This window comes from Eublepharis macularius, chromosome 7 (genome assembly GCF_028583425.1).
Source record: "Eublepharis macularius isolate TG4126 chromosome 7, MPM_Emac_v1.0, whole genome shotgun sequence".
NCBI lineage: Eukaryota > Metazoa > Chordata > Lepidosauria > Squamata > Eublepharidae > Eublepharis > Eublepharis macularius.
The window spans coordinates 100177765-100197378 of NC_072796.1; the positions used below are offsets into that span (position 1 = coordinate 100177765).

The 19614-nt window shown below is 39.4% G+C and overlaps 1 protein-coding gene across 2 annotated transcripts; it reads right to left on the minus strand.

Annotated features, from left to right (window-relative positions):
- Positions 1-454: 454 nt before the first annotated feature.
- PEX2 (peroxisomal biogenesis factor 2) lies at positions 455-19094 on the minus strand. Of its 2 annotated transcripts, none has more exons than XM_054985160.1 (2): positions 18934-19094; positions 455-2833 (listed from the first exon to the last, which is right to left on the minus strand). In XM_054985160.1, the coding sequence occupies exon 2, from the start codon at positions 2814-2816 to the stop codon at positions 1899-1901; it is 918 nt and encodes a 305-aa protein (XP_054841135.1). In that variant the 5' UTR covers positions 2817-2833; positions 18934-19094; the 3' UTR covers positions 455-1898. The 2 variants fall into 2 exon arrangements, with proteins under 2 accessions (XP_054841135.1, XP_054841136.1); XM_054985161.1 differs by lacking the exon at positions 18934-19094 and adding an exon at positions 14875-14961.
- Positions 19095-19614: the final 520 nt, after the last annotated feature.

Genomic DNA, 19614 nt, shown 5'->3' on the forward strand with positions numbered 1-19614 from the left:
TGTAAACCGCTCTGAGTGGGCATTAAGTTGTCCTGAAGAGCGGTATATAAATCGAATATTGTTATTATTATTATGAGCCCATCCCACCAAAAAGTCTGTGTGTTTTGTTTCGTACAATGGAGAACAATATAGGGTTGTCAAATCTGGGTCTGGGAAATTCTTGGAGATTTTGGGTGGAGCCTGGGGAGGGCAGGATTTGGGGAGAGGAAGGAGCTCAATAAGGATGTGATGCCGTAGAGTCCACCCACCTAAGCTCCCATTTTCTCTAGGGGGACTGATCAGTTGTTATTCCAGGAGATCTCCTATAGGTTGGCAACCCTAGAATGACGTAAGCCATTTTGGGTCTTTGCTGTGGAAAAAGGAAGGGTATAAATGAAGTACATAAATAAATGTATCCTACCACTCTGCTCAACAAAATCTGAAGGCTTCCTCCACATTAAATGGCTCTTCTGTGGATTGCTTCAGACGTCGATGGGCAGAGTAATAGGATACAGGCCGGTGCTTACAAAATACTAACGTGGGCCAATATGTCCAAGGGTGATCAAAATTTAAAGACCATTGTTTTCAATTCTTTGTTGTACAGAGTTTTTAGATGAAAAATAAACTTTACAGCAAGATTTCACATGAAAAGTTTTTTTTTTTATTCAGTCACCTTTTGTTTAGCTCATCAAGTCTAGAAGTTCTTAGGTTACCATTGTCAGCTATTGGAATACTGTACACAATAGGAATTAAGATCCAACTTAAATCCAATTTAACAGGAAGAAAGTCAAGACTACAGTTTTATCTTCTTTATAATGTTACTTTTGAGGAAAGCAACTGCTGAACAGGGAGTTCCTTGCTATCAGTATTGTCATTTATGACAATCTTCAATGTTTGTCACTAACACAGAACTACAAGGACAGAACTGTGAATCAATAAGACTGTTGGGAGCATGAGGAAGTCAATAGAGAAAATTTAACTTCCTCTTCCTTGAAAACCTGGATCTAAGAAAATATTTGTATAATATTTGTCTGATTTTGACCAAAATTTTGCATTACTCATAACACTCTAGCTTTTGGAAGCAGCATATCCAACACTTACTCACAATCAGGCTACATAATTTTGGACTAGATTTGGTGTAACCTCTAGGAAACCCAGTCAATTTAATCTGAAATATGACAGTACTGTGTGAAGAAGAATACAATTTTATATATAGTTACATCAGTCAACCAGCTTAGACTGGAGTGATTCCTTACAGAATTACATTGCAAGATTGTTTTATTGTAGAGCTTACTGTTTTCTTTAGCTGGGAGTTTAGGAATTAAGGGTACAATCCACAAACTTCATTGTAGTGAAGGGGGTGGGTCAAATTTAGAATCTCTGCCTCACTCACTTTCTATCCATGTCTTATCATGGGCAGGACAGGACAATGTGGTCACGTGGCTACTGGCAAAGCACATGCCAGCTATAGGGAGATCAGGATGTTTTGGGATCAGGATGCAGGTTTTGTCAGAGTTGGGATTTCTGTAGCGCCATGCAGGTTCCTTTGTGCTGGTTCTCAAAGGCCCTTTCCTTACTGATACGCTGCAGTTCATATTGTGTACTTGTATAGTACAAGGTAATGTTGTGTTAAATATCCTATGCAAGTGGATGTGAAACATCCCAAGTCAAACTGGCACAATGGTTCTGGAGGATCATGTCATCACAGTGAGGTTTGTGAACTGGGTCCGGAGAATTTTCAAATCAGGTTACAGCATTCTCGTAATACCACCATGTAGGTGAAGCACTAGATGGAGTAACGCAAAGCAGCTTACCAGTTTGTGGCATAGTGAACTTTACTAAAACAATCCATTTAAAGTATCACTGTACAGGAGTTCTGTCGATTTCATAATGGGGGTTTGGAGGAAGCCTCACAAAGGCTACTGTGTGTACACATCTTTCATTTCTATTTTGCATTTTAATGGCTGCAGATCATGCACTTCTAGGCCACATTTGGGGCAGGTAAAATACATATCAAGTAAGTAGTTACTTTTAATACAGTAGTAACAAAAAACATGTGAACAGCCAATGGTGTGAGGCATAGTTGGCCATTCTCCACAGAGAGAACATTCCTTGCTACCTGCTGCCAAAGAACTTCCCTTATTGGAACATCCTACAACAGCTGAAAACCATGAAGAAAGTCTGAGTTTGAGTTTTTGCATGTTCATAAGAGGCAAAAGAAAAATGAGAAATTCAGCAAACCCATGCCATAAAAGTTCTCTGTTCATGTATTCAAATCCAATTTGACGAACACTCTGTGGCTGACAGAACACAGACCTGATCCCTAAAATACGCTCAGTAAGGGTAGCAAACTTTCCTTTTTGAAGAAAAACCAGGAAATTCAGCAATTCACCAAGTTTGAGGAGTCCAACTGCTAAATTAATGAAATACTTGGTCTTCTGGAAAGACTCCAATGGACGACTGCTAAACAAATCATAACACCTTTCTTCTAGCCACCTACCACCAACAGTGCAAATAAGATACCATAATTTCTGCTGTTTACTCAGTGTGTGGTATTTTTGCTTCGGGGATAAGTCATTCTTGTATTGAATGTTCAAAATAGTCTGTCCCACTGTTGCATTCTTGGAATAGATGGTGAATCTCCACAAAGAAAGCCATAGAAATGCTTTAACCTCTGGTTCAAAGCGAGCCAAGAGTCCAGGTTTAAATCCATGAAAACATCGCGTAAACTGGGACCAAACCAACTGCTCCAAGGCTTTGTTCAGTTCAAGGGCATCAAGCTGACTTATTCGAAGAGCAGGGGTCACAGTTTTGCTGTTACTGTTTTTGGTTGTCATTGTCAACACACAGCTTTCTGTAACAAAGAAACATCTTTAATTAACAATCTCAGATGCACGTTTTATATATTAAGATTAAATAGTATTCGTTTGAGCAACAAGTTGTGCAATAGATCATAAAAGGAGAACTGAGACTGAGAGAGAGTCTCCCAAAGCTCTGAGTAAAGATTCGAACCTTGGTCTATCACCAGCTTGGTAACTATCTCGTTCTCTCTGTCATCAGTCGCTATATATGGCAAAGAGAGAGAGAGAGTGCAAAACTGACTGTTAATTTGCTTCCTCTACTGTTGATATTAGTTTTTTAATTAAAATTCATAATGGATAATGGTACCAATGAAGCCTGACAATTAAGTATTCCATAAGTGCAGTATAATAAGCTGAACGAACACACGCATACCTATCCTACTTTATTTTAGAACATCTTTTTCCCGAACTGTTTGCCCTCTCCAGATATTTAACTCTTTATTTGGTTGACAAAAAAAGTGACAGCATTCTTTAAAAGTCTGAATAGTTTACTTCAGATTTCTAAGTTTTTCAGGGGCTAAGTTACAGCAATTGTCTATTGCTGAAATGATGATAAAATATGAAAATTAAGAGAATGTTAAAAAAGGAATCATATCATAGTTAAGATGGTTAATAGACCTTAAATGTGTCAGGTGAACATATTAAGTAGAAATATGGAAAAGATAATGAAGAAAGCCTTGCCAGATAAGTACTTATTGTATCAAATGGTGTAAAAGGAAGAATGAGAACCACAGATGAGAGAGATGTAGGAAAGTTTTTTTTAAAACTGCATTAGCGTACAGTGCTATGAGACAGTCTAGTAAGGAGAACTGTGTTAGGTTTTCTCTTCCAGGAAAGATTCTAGCTTCAATAAAACAAGCACCTAGAACTTTGGTTTGAAAATGATGGCTGAATGGTGCTGGCTGTTGCAGAGGCAGGGAGAAGAAGCAATGGAGGAGGTAGTCTGTAGTTCTTCAATCTCTATCTCAAGTGAACCCATCACATCCAATTATTTGTGACAGAGCCCTGTTCACTGTATAGGTGACAATGTAATACACTGGAGTATTCTTAGTTGACTTGGATCACGAGGCAAGATTTGCTGAGTTCCACCACTTGCTACCATCCAATGATAATCTGCAGCTGAGCACTGACAATTCACAACTAATAATGGTGAACCAGCCTTCCTTCATGCAACCTTGTCCTCTCCTGCTGCTTGCATCACTGAGAAACTCGTTCCCTGAATGAGTCTGAAAACCTCTGAATGAGAAGTCTTATAGCACTGCAGAGACTAGGCCCTCTTTCCTGAAGCAAGTGCAGAGTTTCTGCTCAATCACCATGCCCTTCTGTCAGCCAGAAATCAGAGAATGCACACATCATTATTTGAATGCTGTAAAACATCAGGTATTAAAAATATTTTCAAATGTTTTCCGATCTTGTAATAAGTTTGGTATGGGCAATACATGCTCACTAGAACCCATTTCCTGCCTGCAGTTCTCCAAGGATTAATTTAACCATCTGCAGAATAATGGGTGATTCAAAGAGTGTGATGATACTTCGGCATTTCCACATCTATTGCTCTACTATAAATTTAGATGTGAAGACAGGGCTAAAAATCACTGGCAATGTATAATAAAAGATAAAAGTAACCTGGCAGCCAGTGTGATATAGTGGTTAGTGTTGGATAAAGATCTAGGAGACTCAGGTTCAAATCCTCACTCTACCATAGAAGCTTGCTGGATGTCCATGAGCCAGTCACACACAATCAGCCTAACCTACCTCACAGGGCTGTTGTGAGAATAAAATGGTGATGGCAGAATGATGATGTAAGCTGCTTTAGGTCGCCATTGAGGAGAAAGGTGGTGTAAAAATGAACGAACTAAATAAAATAAAATGGTAAGGGCAGCCTGTTCAGCCAGTATACAGCTGATAAATCCAAAATATCTAGGAATCTAGCCCCCTGAACCCACAAGAGTTTAATACAATTGTACCCTCAACTCTCTCAGCCAGTTCAGAAGGACTGTCAGTCTCCCAGTGAAAGTCAGCAACTATGGCAATCTCAGGACCAAACCCCAATCTGGAGCCATATTGAAATAGATTTAGATAAATTTGTTTCATGAGAGGTACCTGAAGTTTCTTACTCAACCACTTTGACTAAGAATGATTTGAATCAGATGAGTCTTGCCACAAAATAAATACAGAAAATGAGATAGTTCTCTCTTTGCATGTGTTTGTGCATGAACTCACACACCCCATCTCCAGCATTTGTAAATAAGTTCTTTTATCAGTGAAATCTGAATATATTTTCTAGTATCTTTTGAAAGGTGCAGAATTTTTCTACCAGCTGTACAACACATTTACTTGTATGAAGATTCATATATATCACTAATGAATGCATTATGTCCCCCGCTCCAATAATAATCAAAAATCCCCTTTACTAAGATTCCTTTATCCACATTGTGTTCCTACTGTGATTAGGCATGAAATAATAGAATGTGCAAAAGGCATAAAATATCTTATTAAAAAAACTTGGTTACTAGGTTAATATCTGCATCTTCCAGCACACAGTTCACTTGTCATTCTCAGTCAATGAATAAATTTTAAAGGCAGAAAGCCCAGTGATTCAGCAGCTGTCTGACCAACATACAGCTGGATATCTGTGATGGAGTCCTTGCAAACCACAATACTAGCTAATGATCCATTAAAGGTAGGAATTGTAATTCATTAGCACAGCGAACAGAAACAAATAACTTTTCTAGAACAACTCCCCAGAAGAAACATGAAATAAAAGCTTACTAGCTTTGGAGGAAGCCCTCTTTAGAGAACAGAAATGAAAACAGGTTATCAAGTATTGTAAAAACTGTCAACTGCTCTGAAGTGACCTTGTACAACTACAATCATAGCTCATGTCTCACATTCCAGCAGCAGTCCTTAATACGCCCTATGGCGGTATTATTACTTTTTGCTATAAATATGAATATAGTTCTGTTGGTATGATTAATTTTTCTATATACAGGCAACGTTTGGAGAAACCTCTCAGAGTAAACCCCATGGATTAAAACTGGGTTTATACACAGGTAAAAAAATATAGCAAAGGGACAATGTGGGCAGAAAACAATACACTAAATACCTTCACAAAACTCAAGACATAGCCTTCAGAAAGCATAGCCAATAATTCTGTGTATTGCTATACATACAAAAGCAATTGTGAGTCTTTGACGATCCATGTGCCAAAAATATTATTCTTGTGAGAATAGGTAAGCTGCTGTAGGCCCAGAGGGCCTGAAAGTTCAATTCTGAAACCTTAATCCCCAATAAAATGGATTTCAAAATGGGTACTATAGAACAGTGTTTCTTAATCTGTGAGTTGGGAGACCCAAAAGTGGGTTGTGAAGCCTCTGAAAGTAGTGGCTTCTCCTCTTTGCACCCTTCTCTTTCCTTTCTAGCTTCTCCCATTCTTGCCTTGCCCTCATCCTTTGTGCTAATAATGGAGGGCAGGGTTATCTGACAACTACTAACTTTACAATAGTAGCTTGAAGAAGAGGGAAAAGTGTGAGCTGTTCAGCACATGGAAAAGTGAGAGGAAGAAGTATGTGTGAGCACAGGCTCTGTCTTGGTGCTTCTCCTTAGTAGCCCAATCTCTTGCCCATCCCCCTGCAGTGTTTCACTGCCCTCTACCTGCTGTGGGAAAGGTCCAGCACCGAGCCACTTGCCACCCACCTTTTTGCCAACATCTGCCATCTTCCTCCATATTCTCAACCATCCGCACCCCCACCCCAGCACCTTCTCATCCTCTTGAACCAGCCTTGGATGCATCATCATATGGACTAAATTTGGACTTGTGGGTCACTAAGGTTGAGAACCACTGCTATAGAACTTGAGGGGAACTATCCACCTTGACCAAGACTGGATAGTAGGGTTGTCAGGTCCCCTTATCCTTCCGGCGGGAGGGGGGAACCCAGTGTTTACTGTCCTGGTGCTCCTGGAATGGTCCTTGCACAAGGCTGGGGAGCATATGTGTGCTTCACAGTGGGATGATTTGGGCCCGAAACAAACCTGCTGCAAAGCACAGAAACTCTTTCGGGGCAGTGTGATGATGTCAGTGACGTTGTCACACTGGTCCCAGGAGCACCCTCAGGAAGCCTGTTCCCTGCCTTTTCCCCTGCTGGCCAGGTAAACATTGGTGGGGGCGAAAGTTGGGAGTGGGGGATCCCCTGCCCCCACAAGGGAAATGGGATCCTTCCTGAATAGGCTGCATAAATAAATAAATAAAATAGGTAAGAACTCTGAAGTTCTTCAGAAGTTCACCAACACTATCCAGATAGTGAAAGCACTATCCAGATCTTCTACAACACACAAAGGCTCCTTGACAGACAAGTCCATGTCTCAACTAGAAGGAGCTTCCAGGATATACCCAGTTTGAAAATTAGTCTAGAGCTTAAATGAGATGGCAGAAAAGCGAGACATGTGACAACCAGGCTGCCTATTACAGGGTGAAGTTGAGAGAGAAGAGCGGCCTGCTTTTTAATTAGGAACTTCCTGGCCCACAATGCACATCAGTTTACATTACCTTATGTTCTCAGAAGCTATAGTATTCTGGAATAAGGAATATTTAGTGAAAACTCCGCTGGGACTTTATCTAGTCTCGCTGACAACTAGCCAGAATATTTGGGCCAAGTAAGACTTTTAAAAAAGTTGTCAGTAACATTCAGCACAGGGAATAACCAAATAAACAATATGAATTCTTATGGCAAAAATGCAGATAAGACAAACATTACTGTACTTATTGTAAAAACATTTTTAAACACATACATACATACAATGTGGTCTAAATCTGGAATCTATTTAAAATGTATCCAGCCAGAATTTCATTGTAACACCACATTGCTTTCCTTCCCAGAAAAAAAACTGTAAATTAATTTTTCAATTTATCTAATAGTTCTTTTAAATAACCCAATACATTGTCTATTTTTATTTTACTAAAATCAAGGGTGCATCCTGTATAACATGTACCATAAGAAAACAAATTACAGTATATCACCAATAAAATAGGTATTTCTTCATACATTTTAGCTTTGCTTACTGAATATTGTACAAATTATGAATGAATATATTTTATTTAGAAATGTATTATTGACAGAAATCTATCAATAGTAAAGTGGGTATTGTCAAGGGCTTGTCAATATTAATGTAATTATGATTAAGGGGATAACATGGATTTTAGCTTTAATACCAAATAACATCTCCGACATTGCTGCTATCAATATAAGCATTATTATTGACCTGTTCTCAGGCTCAGAACTAGATGTATTACCATTAGGCATATTTGTCAATGCATTCTGCCTACAAAAATTCTACATTTAAATTTACAGGCCTGTAAACTTTGGCAGCAGAAATGTATGAGTTCAAGTAATCTCTAGGGTGTCATTTTTCCCCTAGCTATTCTGCTGTATTAAACTAATTTATGCCAATCCAATGTCACTGCCATCTCACTCCCACTCTTTTTTTAGCATAATTAGCAGAAAATAAACGACATTTTCATAATGGAGGGTCATACACTCAGATGTAGGCTGGCCTTGCATATCTTCAGAAGCCAAAGCTTAAGCTGAAAGAAAATAATGGGCTAAAACCCCTATTATAAATTTGACTACTGAAATCTCTTAATTGCATTGTGTGTATGTAGAATCTTATTAGTGAAACTCTCTGTAAATAATATTACACTGGATCCAAAATTCTTATCCACTTGTCTTAGTTTCTAAGCTGTTTACCTCCGTGAGGTGAGGATGTAATATACAGCAAGTAATCAGTTGATCAGGGAGTAAACTGCATCCCATGTTCTGTTCTCAGCACAGCTTTACACATCTATTTCTATCTGCCAGTCAATGTTCTCATCTCTTGTTCAACAGATTCTCCTTGTTGGATCTGGACACCAAGCTTTGGGGTGTACAAGTATGCCTTTGGATCACAGGTTCATACCTGGGCAGGCTTAGGACTTTCCATTTTCTAACCTTGTGATACTGCTCACCAGGATCAAAGAGTTTGGGCAGATGGTCTGCTAAGGGCAGATAAACATAACTAAGGATCTTTTAAGATCTTGAAAGGTAGTAATTCATTGCCTTCTGGTTTTACTTGTTGCTGGCATCTGAAAAGCCTGAAAACAGAGCTATCTGTGCCCAGTACATAACATCTGCTGGACATTATTGGGCTTGACTGCAAGCATATTATTATGGCTAACAGCTGGAACATTCTCTGTTCAAATTTGCTAGGTGACTATATGTAATCCTCAGCCTCAAGTCCCCATTTGCAGTTGCAATAATGAAGTAACACTGGCTTCCATTACAGAGCTGTTGTGAGAACTACTGAGCTGCTGTACACCCAATATAAAGGTGATAAGGGTTATTGCAAGATTACCATATATGGGAAGCTCTTTGAACACTTGAAATGTATTGCGTTAATCAGAAGCATTATTACAAATGAAACACAGAATCTCAGCTAATTTTATGATGTGCATGCATATTTAGGTATTAGCCCAAGTCATTTTAGTTACTATAAAAAGTTGCAATATGGAGCCTACCTGTTGGTTCAAGAACACTAACTGAATTTCAAAGGTGGATCCACTCTATATGTGATAACATTAAAAGGATGTTAGCAAAAATTCAGGGAACAGGATTTGCCAATAAGGAGAGGGCAGAGGCCCCAGTTTTCTGACATGAGATCATGGCTCACTATAGGTGGCAAAGACATGTTTACTCAGTTTGTTGCCGCATCCTAATGCAAAACATGCAGTTTGTGGAGCAAAATGTTGCTTTAGGTTATGAAATAGAATTCAATAGACTCATATCATTACTTTTAAAAACACAACTTATAGCCACATACTCTGGTATGATAGCGGAGTTGGCAATGCCATGTATTCCTTTTACTGTGTACTTAAATCTGCTTTTTTAGAAAAATGACTGTTTTCAAAGGAAAAGTATCACCATATCCATCCCGGACAGAGAAAGCATTGGATGAATACAGTTCTGTTGAACTCAATTGCCAGGTAGAAAGCAAATATGAAAGTTACAGACAAGGCAGATACACTGGATCTAAAAAAAAAAGGGGGGGGAGGGCACACTGGCTTTCTGCAGGCTGCCTCAGATCTATGGGCTTTAAACCCAAACCACAACAGAGAATCTCTTTAGAGACCTGTATTTAGAATGTATTTTTATATCCTCAGTCTCATCAAAGATAGGTACAAGTTACCTCAACAAAAGCCTCACTGGAAACCTTGAGTATATTATCTCTTAATCACTGTAAAATTAGTTTGTCATTACTATGCCATTAGCTTAAATAACCTTAGAAAAGATTAATTTCATATTACAATTTGAATTTCTATACTCTTCAATTAAGTGCCTGCTATCATTTGAAAGAATAATATAGACTTAGGTTCTCAAACCACTCTGCATAGCTAATAATACTTAACATTTATAAAACTTTCCATGCTGGAGTCCCTGAAAATATTAACTGATTATTTTCATGCTATTCCTGTGAGGCATTTAAGCATCATCTGCATTTTAGAAGAAAAAAAAGGTTAAAAATGGATGTTAGAATATGTGAGCAATGCAATTAATTGAAGGGTGGGGAATTACACAACTTTTATTGGAGTACTCATTCCCCTAACCTTTTGACATAACCTTTTTGATTAGAGAGTTACTTACTTCAAGTTATTCATTGGAGTTATATATATTTTAAAAAAGATAAATATGCCAGCAATGATTTAGGCATGGTAAGTTTCACCTTGAGTTGAGGGAGGAGTTTTAATTTGGTAATAGGAAATGCCGTAACATAAGAAGAGCCCTGCTAGATCAGACAAGTGGCCCATCTAGTTGAGCATCCTGTCTCACACAGTGGCCAACCAGTTACTATGGAGGGCCAACAACAGGTCAAACAGGCCAAGGCTTTCCCCTGAATTTGCCTCCTGGCACTGGTATTCAGAGGTTTGCTGCTTCTGAATGTGGAGGTTCCATTTAGTCGCCATGGCTAGTAGCTGCTGATGGATCTATCCTCCATGATTCCATCTAATCTCTTAAAGCTGTCTATGCCTGTGGCCACCGTGGCATTCTCTGACAGTGAATGCCTCATCTTAATACTTCATTGTGTAAAGAAGTATTTCTTTTTTTCTGTCTTGAATCTACTGCCCATCAGTTTCATTGACTGTTCTTGAGTGCTAACATTTTAAGAGAGGGAGAAAAAGTTCTGTCTATTCTCTCTACCCTATGCATAATTTTATAAACCCCTATCATGTCCCCCTTAAGTCTTTTCTAAACTGAAAAGTCTCACTCTTCAGACTTTCCTCATAGGAAAGGTGCTCCAATCCTTTACTCATCTTGGTTGCCCTCTTCTGTATTTCTTAATCAGTTCTGCAATGTCCTTTTAGGGATACAGTGAGCAGAACTGCACATAGTATTCCAAATGAGGCTGCACCATAAATCTACATAGTGACATTATATTGGCCATTCTATTTTCAATCCCTTTCCTAATATTCCCCAGAATAGACTTTGCCTTTTTCACTGCTCCGGCACACTTGACACGTTCATTGAGCTGTATGACCTCAAGTTCAGACCCCATTAGCATATCCTTGGAGTTGGGTTTTTTTGTCCCAATGTAAATCACCACTTGTCTACATTGAACTCCACTTGCCACATTGTCGCCACAAAATGTGGTGATGGTCACTAGTTTAGATGGCTCTAAATGGGCATTAGACAATCCAGAGATGGTGCCTATCCAGGAACTGCCATGTTCAGAAGCAGTCTCTCTTTGAATACCAGTTACTGGGGTCAGCAACAAAGGGAAACTTTTCTCTCTGTGCTTGTCTACAAGTACTTTGGGGCCAACTAGTTGTGGCTACTGCAGGAAACGAGATGCAGGACTCAGTGGACTTTTGGTCTTATCCATCAGAGCTCTTTTTATTCTTTGGTGTAGCAGAAACAAAAACCTCTCATATTAGCCGTATGCAGCCTTCCCATAAGTTTTCCACTTCTATAAAGGTTGCAGGAGAGAGGAAATCAGTGGCAGGAAACTCCTGCTTATGGAGTAGTACATCTTTAGGAATATGTAGCAAGCAACTAGACCATAACCAAGGAACTTTACAATCTTTATTGCAGTGATTTTCAGAAGTCTTCCCTCTCATCGCTTCCGGTACCAAGATGGGGATTGCATCTAAACTCAGCATGCACCCACTGTACATATTCTTAATTTAGTATGTAAAAGTCCTATTACTGAACATAAAGGATTAAACAAGTCCTGCTGTTATCTCTATTGTACCACTGGTGTGTGGAGCAAAGTATTTAACTACCACCAAGCAAGGGAAAAAAATCCAAAGTGAATGTACAGTCTTCACTTCTTAGGTCTAGAGCATAGCTTCCTATGATGTTTTAAAGTGATACATGTATGAGTATTTCAACTTCTGTCTTTTTGTATAGACTACCTAGAGAGGCCAAGCTTCTTTCTTTTTAAAATGGACATCATTTATACTCCGCCTTTCTCTCTAATGGAGACCCAAGCAGTTTACATCATTCTTCCCTCCTCCATTTTATCCTCACAACAGCCCTGTGAGGAGGGTTAGGCTGACAGTGTATGACCGGTCCAAGATCACCCGGTGAGCTTCCAGACAAACCTCGGCTTCCCAAATCATAATCTACACTCTATAAACGCTACATTATGCAGGCTCTCAGGTACGCCAGATCTCCCTATTTGAGAGAAGATCCGGAAACACAGCCCCCCCCTCGCCAATCTTTAAGGATGCTCTCTTGGAATTCCGTGCCTTCTAAACCAAAAGACACCCACACTTTTATAAGCACATGAAATCCCATCCCTACCTCTTGGGAAACTATCACCAGAATTCCAAGCAATTAATTGATTTAATGACATACTAGCTATATTTAGTAGAATCCTATTGTCTTATTGGTTACTCCCCACTAACAAATCAATTGCCGTTCTCCTAAAAGGTGACCAGAAAAACCTGATCTGCAATCCTTGACTAGCTGGGAAGTCTATGTTAACTTAGCCTCTGAGTCCTAACAGAGTACAAAGTAAACATTTCTTTTTCAAATTTATAATTTATCACCACCTGTCAGGATGTCATTTCACCAGAGCATTTTCTGCGAAAACTATTTGCATGCCTCATTTTTACATAAAATATTGCCAGCAAACTACAACTAGGCCTTTTCAAACATGCCAAACTTGATTCGATGATCACTCACAAGAGTCAGGCAAACCATTGCATAGGCATTTGAAGCCACATCAGCTTTGTGCCTAATGTAGAAACAGTCTGGACTGCAAAATTTTTAATGAAACACAGTTTTTGGCTCAGCCCTTTTAAACGGACATGTTTGTTTAGATTTAAGGAGGCTTAATGTACTTTCTGCTACTAAATATTGTACTTTGGAATGAGTTCCCAAGGATGATTAGAATTCAGTTTTAAGATAATTGCTTTCTTCCTATTGCCAAGTGTTATTAGAAGTATGTTAAGTCTGTTTAGCCAAAATTTAGCATTGACTGCTTTCCCAAAAATTCTAGACATACAAATAAAGTATTAAATGTAATTTCATTTCACATTTTTCTCTACTTTTTTTCTCCAGATCTTAGTTCCCATGTTTGGCAGTTTTCTGCTTCCACAGTTAGCTTCCTCTCAATAAAAAGATTGTTGGGTTAGATAAAAACAAATATTACAAAAAGTTTCAGTATTTCAAACTCAAGTGTAAAATTGAATGTATATTTAATTCAGACTTATCTCAAAACTCAATTTATGACCTATCTAAATTAAAACTTGCTTTTCTATTTATGAGAAAATGTGGAAAAATATCTGGTGCCAAAGTAAAAAAAATTATAAATAAGACACCATGTGTTGTAGTCATTATTTGCTGTAATAATAAATACACATGATTCTATCAATCATAAAACACAGAGACTTACTTTCCACCTTATGGAGGAATACTCCACCCAGTAATCATCGGCCTTGCTTCTGGAAAGTTCTGAAGGGTTATGAGCTGACTCTGTATTAGGTTTCAATTAAACAATCTTGCTTCCATGAGCAAAGAGAGCCAAATCAAATATACAGCTCAACCCCTCCCCGCAATTCTCTTGCATCAGATATAACTTTGTGAGGATAAAATGGAAGAGAAACAACCATGTTCACCACCATGAGCTTCATTGAAGGAAAAGTGGAATAAAAATGTACAAATGCTACGCAATTTTTTAAAAGGAGCAAGTCCCACTGAAAGCAGTAGGATTTCCTTCTGAGTCAACTCAACACACACAGGATTGCACTGTGATTTCCTTATATGCCAAAGAGTACGGTTAATTAAAGATGGCAAAATGGGCAAGCACTGCAGCAGGAAAGAGCCAGCCTTCTTTGCTGGTGTTTCACATTTTCATTCAAAAGGCAAGTAGGTGCCACGATGAGAGGTTTGGGAATAATGTTGTCTCGGGGCATAATTAATGCCAATCAGCATGGGGCTGGACCCAAAGATTCCGTTCTGCTAAAGGTGTGGAGTCTTCTGTCAGAACAGCATGATTTGACTTCTGTAACACCTTAGAGACTAGCAAGATTTTCAGGATATAAGCTTATACGCTGTACACAAATCTGGCCGTTCTACTGCAGATGAAACGTGGTTACCTACCTGAAACTTCTATCAGAAGGTGGCTCCTTGCATCAGAAGAAAGCTCCACCATTAGTAGAACAGGATCTTTGGCTCCACCCACGTGTTTTTAATTGTTACAAGAGCCAATGGCTATGCACCCTAGTCCAGCAAGTACACAAATGACAAGAATGCTATTTTCTTGATTCTTTAAAACACAGATTTAAATCACCTTTATTTAAACCAATCCACCCTGTTACCATTTGTGCTACTTTAAACATGGTATATTGTTTTTTTAGGACACAGCACATGCAACAGACTAGAACATCTGAAAGCATTTTTACTTAAATATATAGAGAAGTTTCCAAATGAATGATTATGATATCCTGAAGACATCTGAACCTGTTTTAACCAATTCCAAACTAGTTTCAGAGTCTTACCTCATTTGTAGTCTCAAGGAGCACTGCATATCATAAATACATTTCTTAAAGAACATTTCAAGAAGTTGAGAACCAAGTCCACTAAAGGTCAAGTCTGAGCTTCTGTGCAGAAAATCCACATACAACACACTAACAAGGAAAACAAAAATTTGCACTGTACGCACAGAACATTCAACTTCAAATCCATGACAAATCTGTGCTTTTCTAAAATACAGAAGAATGGCTGGACGAGTTAAGGCTCCTATTTCCATAAATGTAGCTGTCTGATTAACCAACCTCCTGCCTGTGCAGGAATCTGTCAATATGAAAATGTCAAAGCAAAAGGTATTAGAAAAAAATAACTAAATTAGCCTCTGTCTTATGGGTCTAGTATGCACATGGACTTCCTCATAAGCAGAGATTTCTTCAGTACTGGGGAAAGGTGTGTACACACAGTCTGTTCTTCAGCGTTGAAGTGAATGGGGCAATTCTTGTTTGGCATGAATTCTGTGTGAGCAGCAGATACCAAACACAGATTTGGATTACACAACAACCATGAAATGTGTTGCCTACTAATACCCATGACTCATTCACTGGTACAATTACAAGATTTTTATGCACTCCATATAATCAGTCCTATATTTCTGTAACACTACACAAAAATGAAAATTTGGGAAAGGTGATTTTAATGATAAGAAAAAACGTAAGCAGCTTAGTAACATTTTTATTTGATATTTCAAACTTCAAAGTGCACAAAATGACTGAAAGAATGACAGAATGATGTGTTTAATTTTTTTTTAATATAAGTAACAGATTATGTACAACTGTCTTATACTATGCACTTTATAGCTCACTCGTATCTTTATCTAAGGAAATAATTTAAGGGAGGTACCATGGGCATTGAAAGGAAATTAAAATGTGCCTGCTAATGTAGCATTAATTTCCTTACAGCAATTTTGCCTGGATCATGTCTGAGCACTGTGCATGCTTTGAATATGTGATTTCAAACTGATATTTCCTTTGTTGCATATGTTACCACATTTAAGAGGTCTGACATATTCCTTCTGAGAAATTTTACACACAGAAACACACGCGCACAGAGAAAGTTAACTCTTTGGTACCATCAAGACTTCTTAACGATGGATTCTAGAAACTGCAGCATCATGGAATCTTCAGGTTCTATTATCTATGTCCACTAATTTCTGCAAAGTCCATGGCTAATGGTGTGCACCAAAATGCTTTTTATCACACAAGCTGAGTTATGCTGAATGCAGAGAAAATTCAGATTTTGAATAAAGTTATAGAATAAGATAATAAATTTCATCTTACTGGCTTGCATGTGTTAACAAGAGCAGCAATATTAGACATGCACAAAATGCCCCTCCCCTCTGAAATTTTATTAACCTTTTTAAAATTCTTTTATTGACTCACAAAATACCTACTGACGCTTGTATGAGCAGGACTTCCTAGATTTGCCTTGAATTTCACTTCAGGCAAAATTCCATGACAACTCTAATTTAGAAGAGATGAAGGTGGAAAAATTGAGGACCCATTCACAAGACTAATAAATGCATGTCCAGACACTTATTTACTAGCCTGGATTATGTTTGCTGGAGGGAAACAGATTGTGTGAGAATTCCTCCAGAATCCCAGACTGTATACGGCTATGCCATTGTTCAACCCACTTTTGGAATGTTTGCTGAGGCACTCCCAAATACAATCAGGGCCCGTAACAGAGCTGTTTGCCATGACTAAAGAAAACCGAGGGTTAACAACAAAGGGAATGACCATGTGGTCAGTGATCTTGTAAACTGGCTCTGTACAAGAGTCATGTAATATGTAATAACAAGCTCAATAAAATGCTGATATGATAACAGTAACTGCCATACCACTAGCAATGCAATTCTGTCTACTTATGAAGTGTCACAAGAAAAGAGTCTGCACCTTTTTGCCTAAGAGGAAACTTTGAAAAATCAGGGTCCTTCATATGTACTGAATGATCAATAGGAGCTAAAATCTTTACATGGGTAAGCCTCCTCCTGTACGTATGCCAAACTATCTTTGAATCATTCATACCAGCCAGAAAAAAATAAAGGACATGAGATAAAGAGTTTAGTATTAGTGGTCGCATCACAGACCTTCGGTTTCAGGGTAAAATCTAATTCATGCTTATGTGAGAGTGAGATCCGTTACAAAGGAACTTATTTCAGAGTAAACAGCCAAAGGATTAGGTTGTTTAGCTTCTGATTCAAACTTAGTTCCAACAGGACCTTTTCTTGCAGCTAGTGTAACTTAGTAAGTATTTTGTACTGTTATGAATGACAAAGTACAAAACTACATACACATCACATCCACTGATAAGGGATCAGTGATCAGCTTGTCTCTGCAAAACACAGATAAGTAGTGACTGGAAAATAAGCAGGCCACCACTTCCTAAACTTTATTAACAAGTGTTAGAATTTAAACATGGTTACACTATTCTCAAGAGCCATAGATGCATGTGTTCTGTACTGTTAGCCATAACCAAGAACAAAATGTAAAGTGAAAAGTAACTGAAACAGATCGTGCCCTCCTCTATTTTTTCACTTTAATTAACAAAAAACAAATGAATCTATGATTCTACAATATATATCTATATTTCTGGTTTACTTTATAAAATACAAATGGTGTTCTTCTCCAGATAAATATGTATTTTATCTATAATGATGCTTGGGTCTTACACTGCATTCTAAGCAATTACATTCTTCTAAATCCATTGAAGTCAATGGGCAGAGAAGGGTCTGTCTAGGGTGGCACTGTTACTCAATGACTTGACTTAATTCAATGAGTTATGGTACAATAGTTATGGTACTTTAACAGACAAATCTAAATGGTAGAACTAGAGTACACTACACTAATTATGTTAGAGGTGTGAAAGTAGGCCATTTTTATACATGATGGCTAAAATGCACAACAATCTCCGTAAGAACTACCAGAATTCTTGCAGAACCCAAAATATAGGACATATGTATGTGATAAGGAAGATGCCATGAGACAGGAGGAGATAAACTAGGAATACTAGCAAAAACAAAGATTGGAAAAATCCCAATTACCAGATTGTTTACACACCTAGAACTGAACACTGATACATGAAAGAATTTAAGGCTTTTATGCTCTCAAGCAGAGCCTAGTCAAAAAATTGTTGCTGGTCAGTCAATTTTGAATATTTCGCCAGGCACTGATATATTAGTTGTGAAATCTTAAATCCTAAATAACCTGGGCTTTGATTACTAAATATGACATACCTCCTTAAAGCAAGAATATATCATTTTCAACACAACTTTATGCAAACTTCTGAAATGTCACAGGAATAATCTGCCAAGGTCCCAAATGCATGATAAACTCGAGTTTGGTAGCATACTAAAAACGTGTGAAAGTGATTCCCCCAATGGAGCAAAGCAGAGAGGGAACTTCCTGAACAGATTGCCTGTGAAAGAGAAAGTGAAGCATCTTAAAACAACCCTCAGAAAAAGAGCTCAATAGGAGGACTTCCACTGATCTCTCCCAGGCACTCTACATGATCTTTCTGAAAGGCTCTTTAGTCCAGCTGCCTCCCAGGACCACTCCTTGCTACGGCCACTCCAGGGAGGGCTTATCTTTGTCCTCCCCCCCCCCATCGGTATTCTGCGCCCCTCTGGTCTCGATTTACCCTGCTTTGCAAACCCGTGCAGGGGAGGGGGAGGTGGGAGGGTAGGCCTTTAGAGATGTTCAAATTGTAAAAAGAGAGGCGGAGCTTCAAACTTAACCTGAAAGTGAATAGCAGAGTACTGGGGAGGGGGAGCACCAATTTAAAGACTCTCCCCACTTTCTTCACAGGAGTGAAGCACCTTTATGGTTGCACGGCAGGCAGAAGTTCGACAGGGAGAGCTTCCCCCACGCAGCATGCAACAGAATCACCTGCTCCAGAAGCTAAAGGCAGAAACCCCCTGCCAAGAACAAGCGCCGCATCCTCGAGGTCCCCTTCCCTCTATCATTCACTCGCCGGTTGAACTGCGAGGGAGTCTCTCCCTCCTTCCCCCATATGCCTCCTCCCTGACCCACCTGGGGCGCTTCTGCTGAAGGAGGCCCTGCTCCCGCCGCCTCCGGACTCTGAGTAGGCGAAGAAGCGCCCGGGAGATGCCCGGTCCGGGTTTTACTGGCTTCGTGCGGCGTTGCGGGTCACTGAGTTCTCCCTCCAGACAGCCTAGAGCGGTTGGACGGGATTCCCCCCCCGACCCTCCTCATCTCGATAGCTTTCCCAGCATGGTGGCTACGGGAGCCGACGAGGACCGAAAGTCAGCTGAGAGGAAATAGGAAATGCGGATGGGTCGCGTGTCGCACCCCCCCTCCGTTTGGCTAGAGAGGCGGTCGCTCGTCACCGAATGGTGACGCCTGTTTTCGGAGAAGCGTACGCGTCAGAACTCCGTTGTACGCAGGGCGTATACGTTTTTACATAGCCCCCCCCCCCAATAATCAAATCACAGGTCGCCTTCATGTCTAGGGAGGACTATCGCTGCAGCCGATGCTCCTTAATGCCCCTGCAGAACAAAGACCAGGCTCGAAGGAACAGAACCTCGTGATCGTTACAGGCAGTCTTCACCAAGAGAGAACGCATGTCCGCGGGCAGTTCAAATCACACAGCGCTTCATGGCGCAAACATGATATAAAAATACTGAGCCGAGGCATATACTTTCATGGGCAACCGTCTGAGACGCTGTCTTTATCCGTAGCCATGGACTGCCC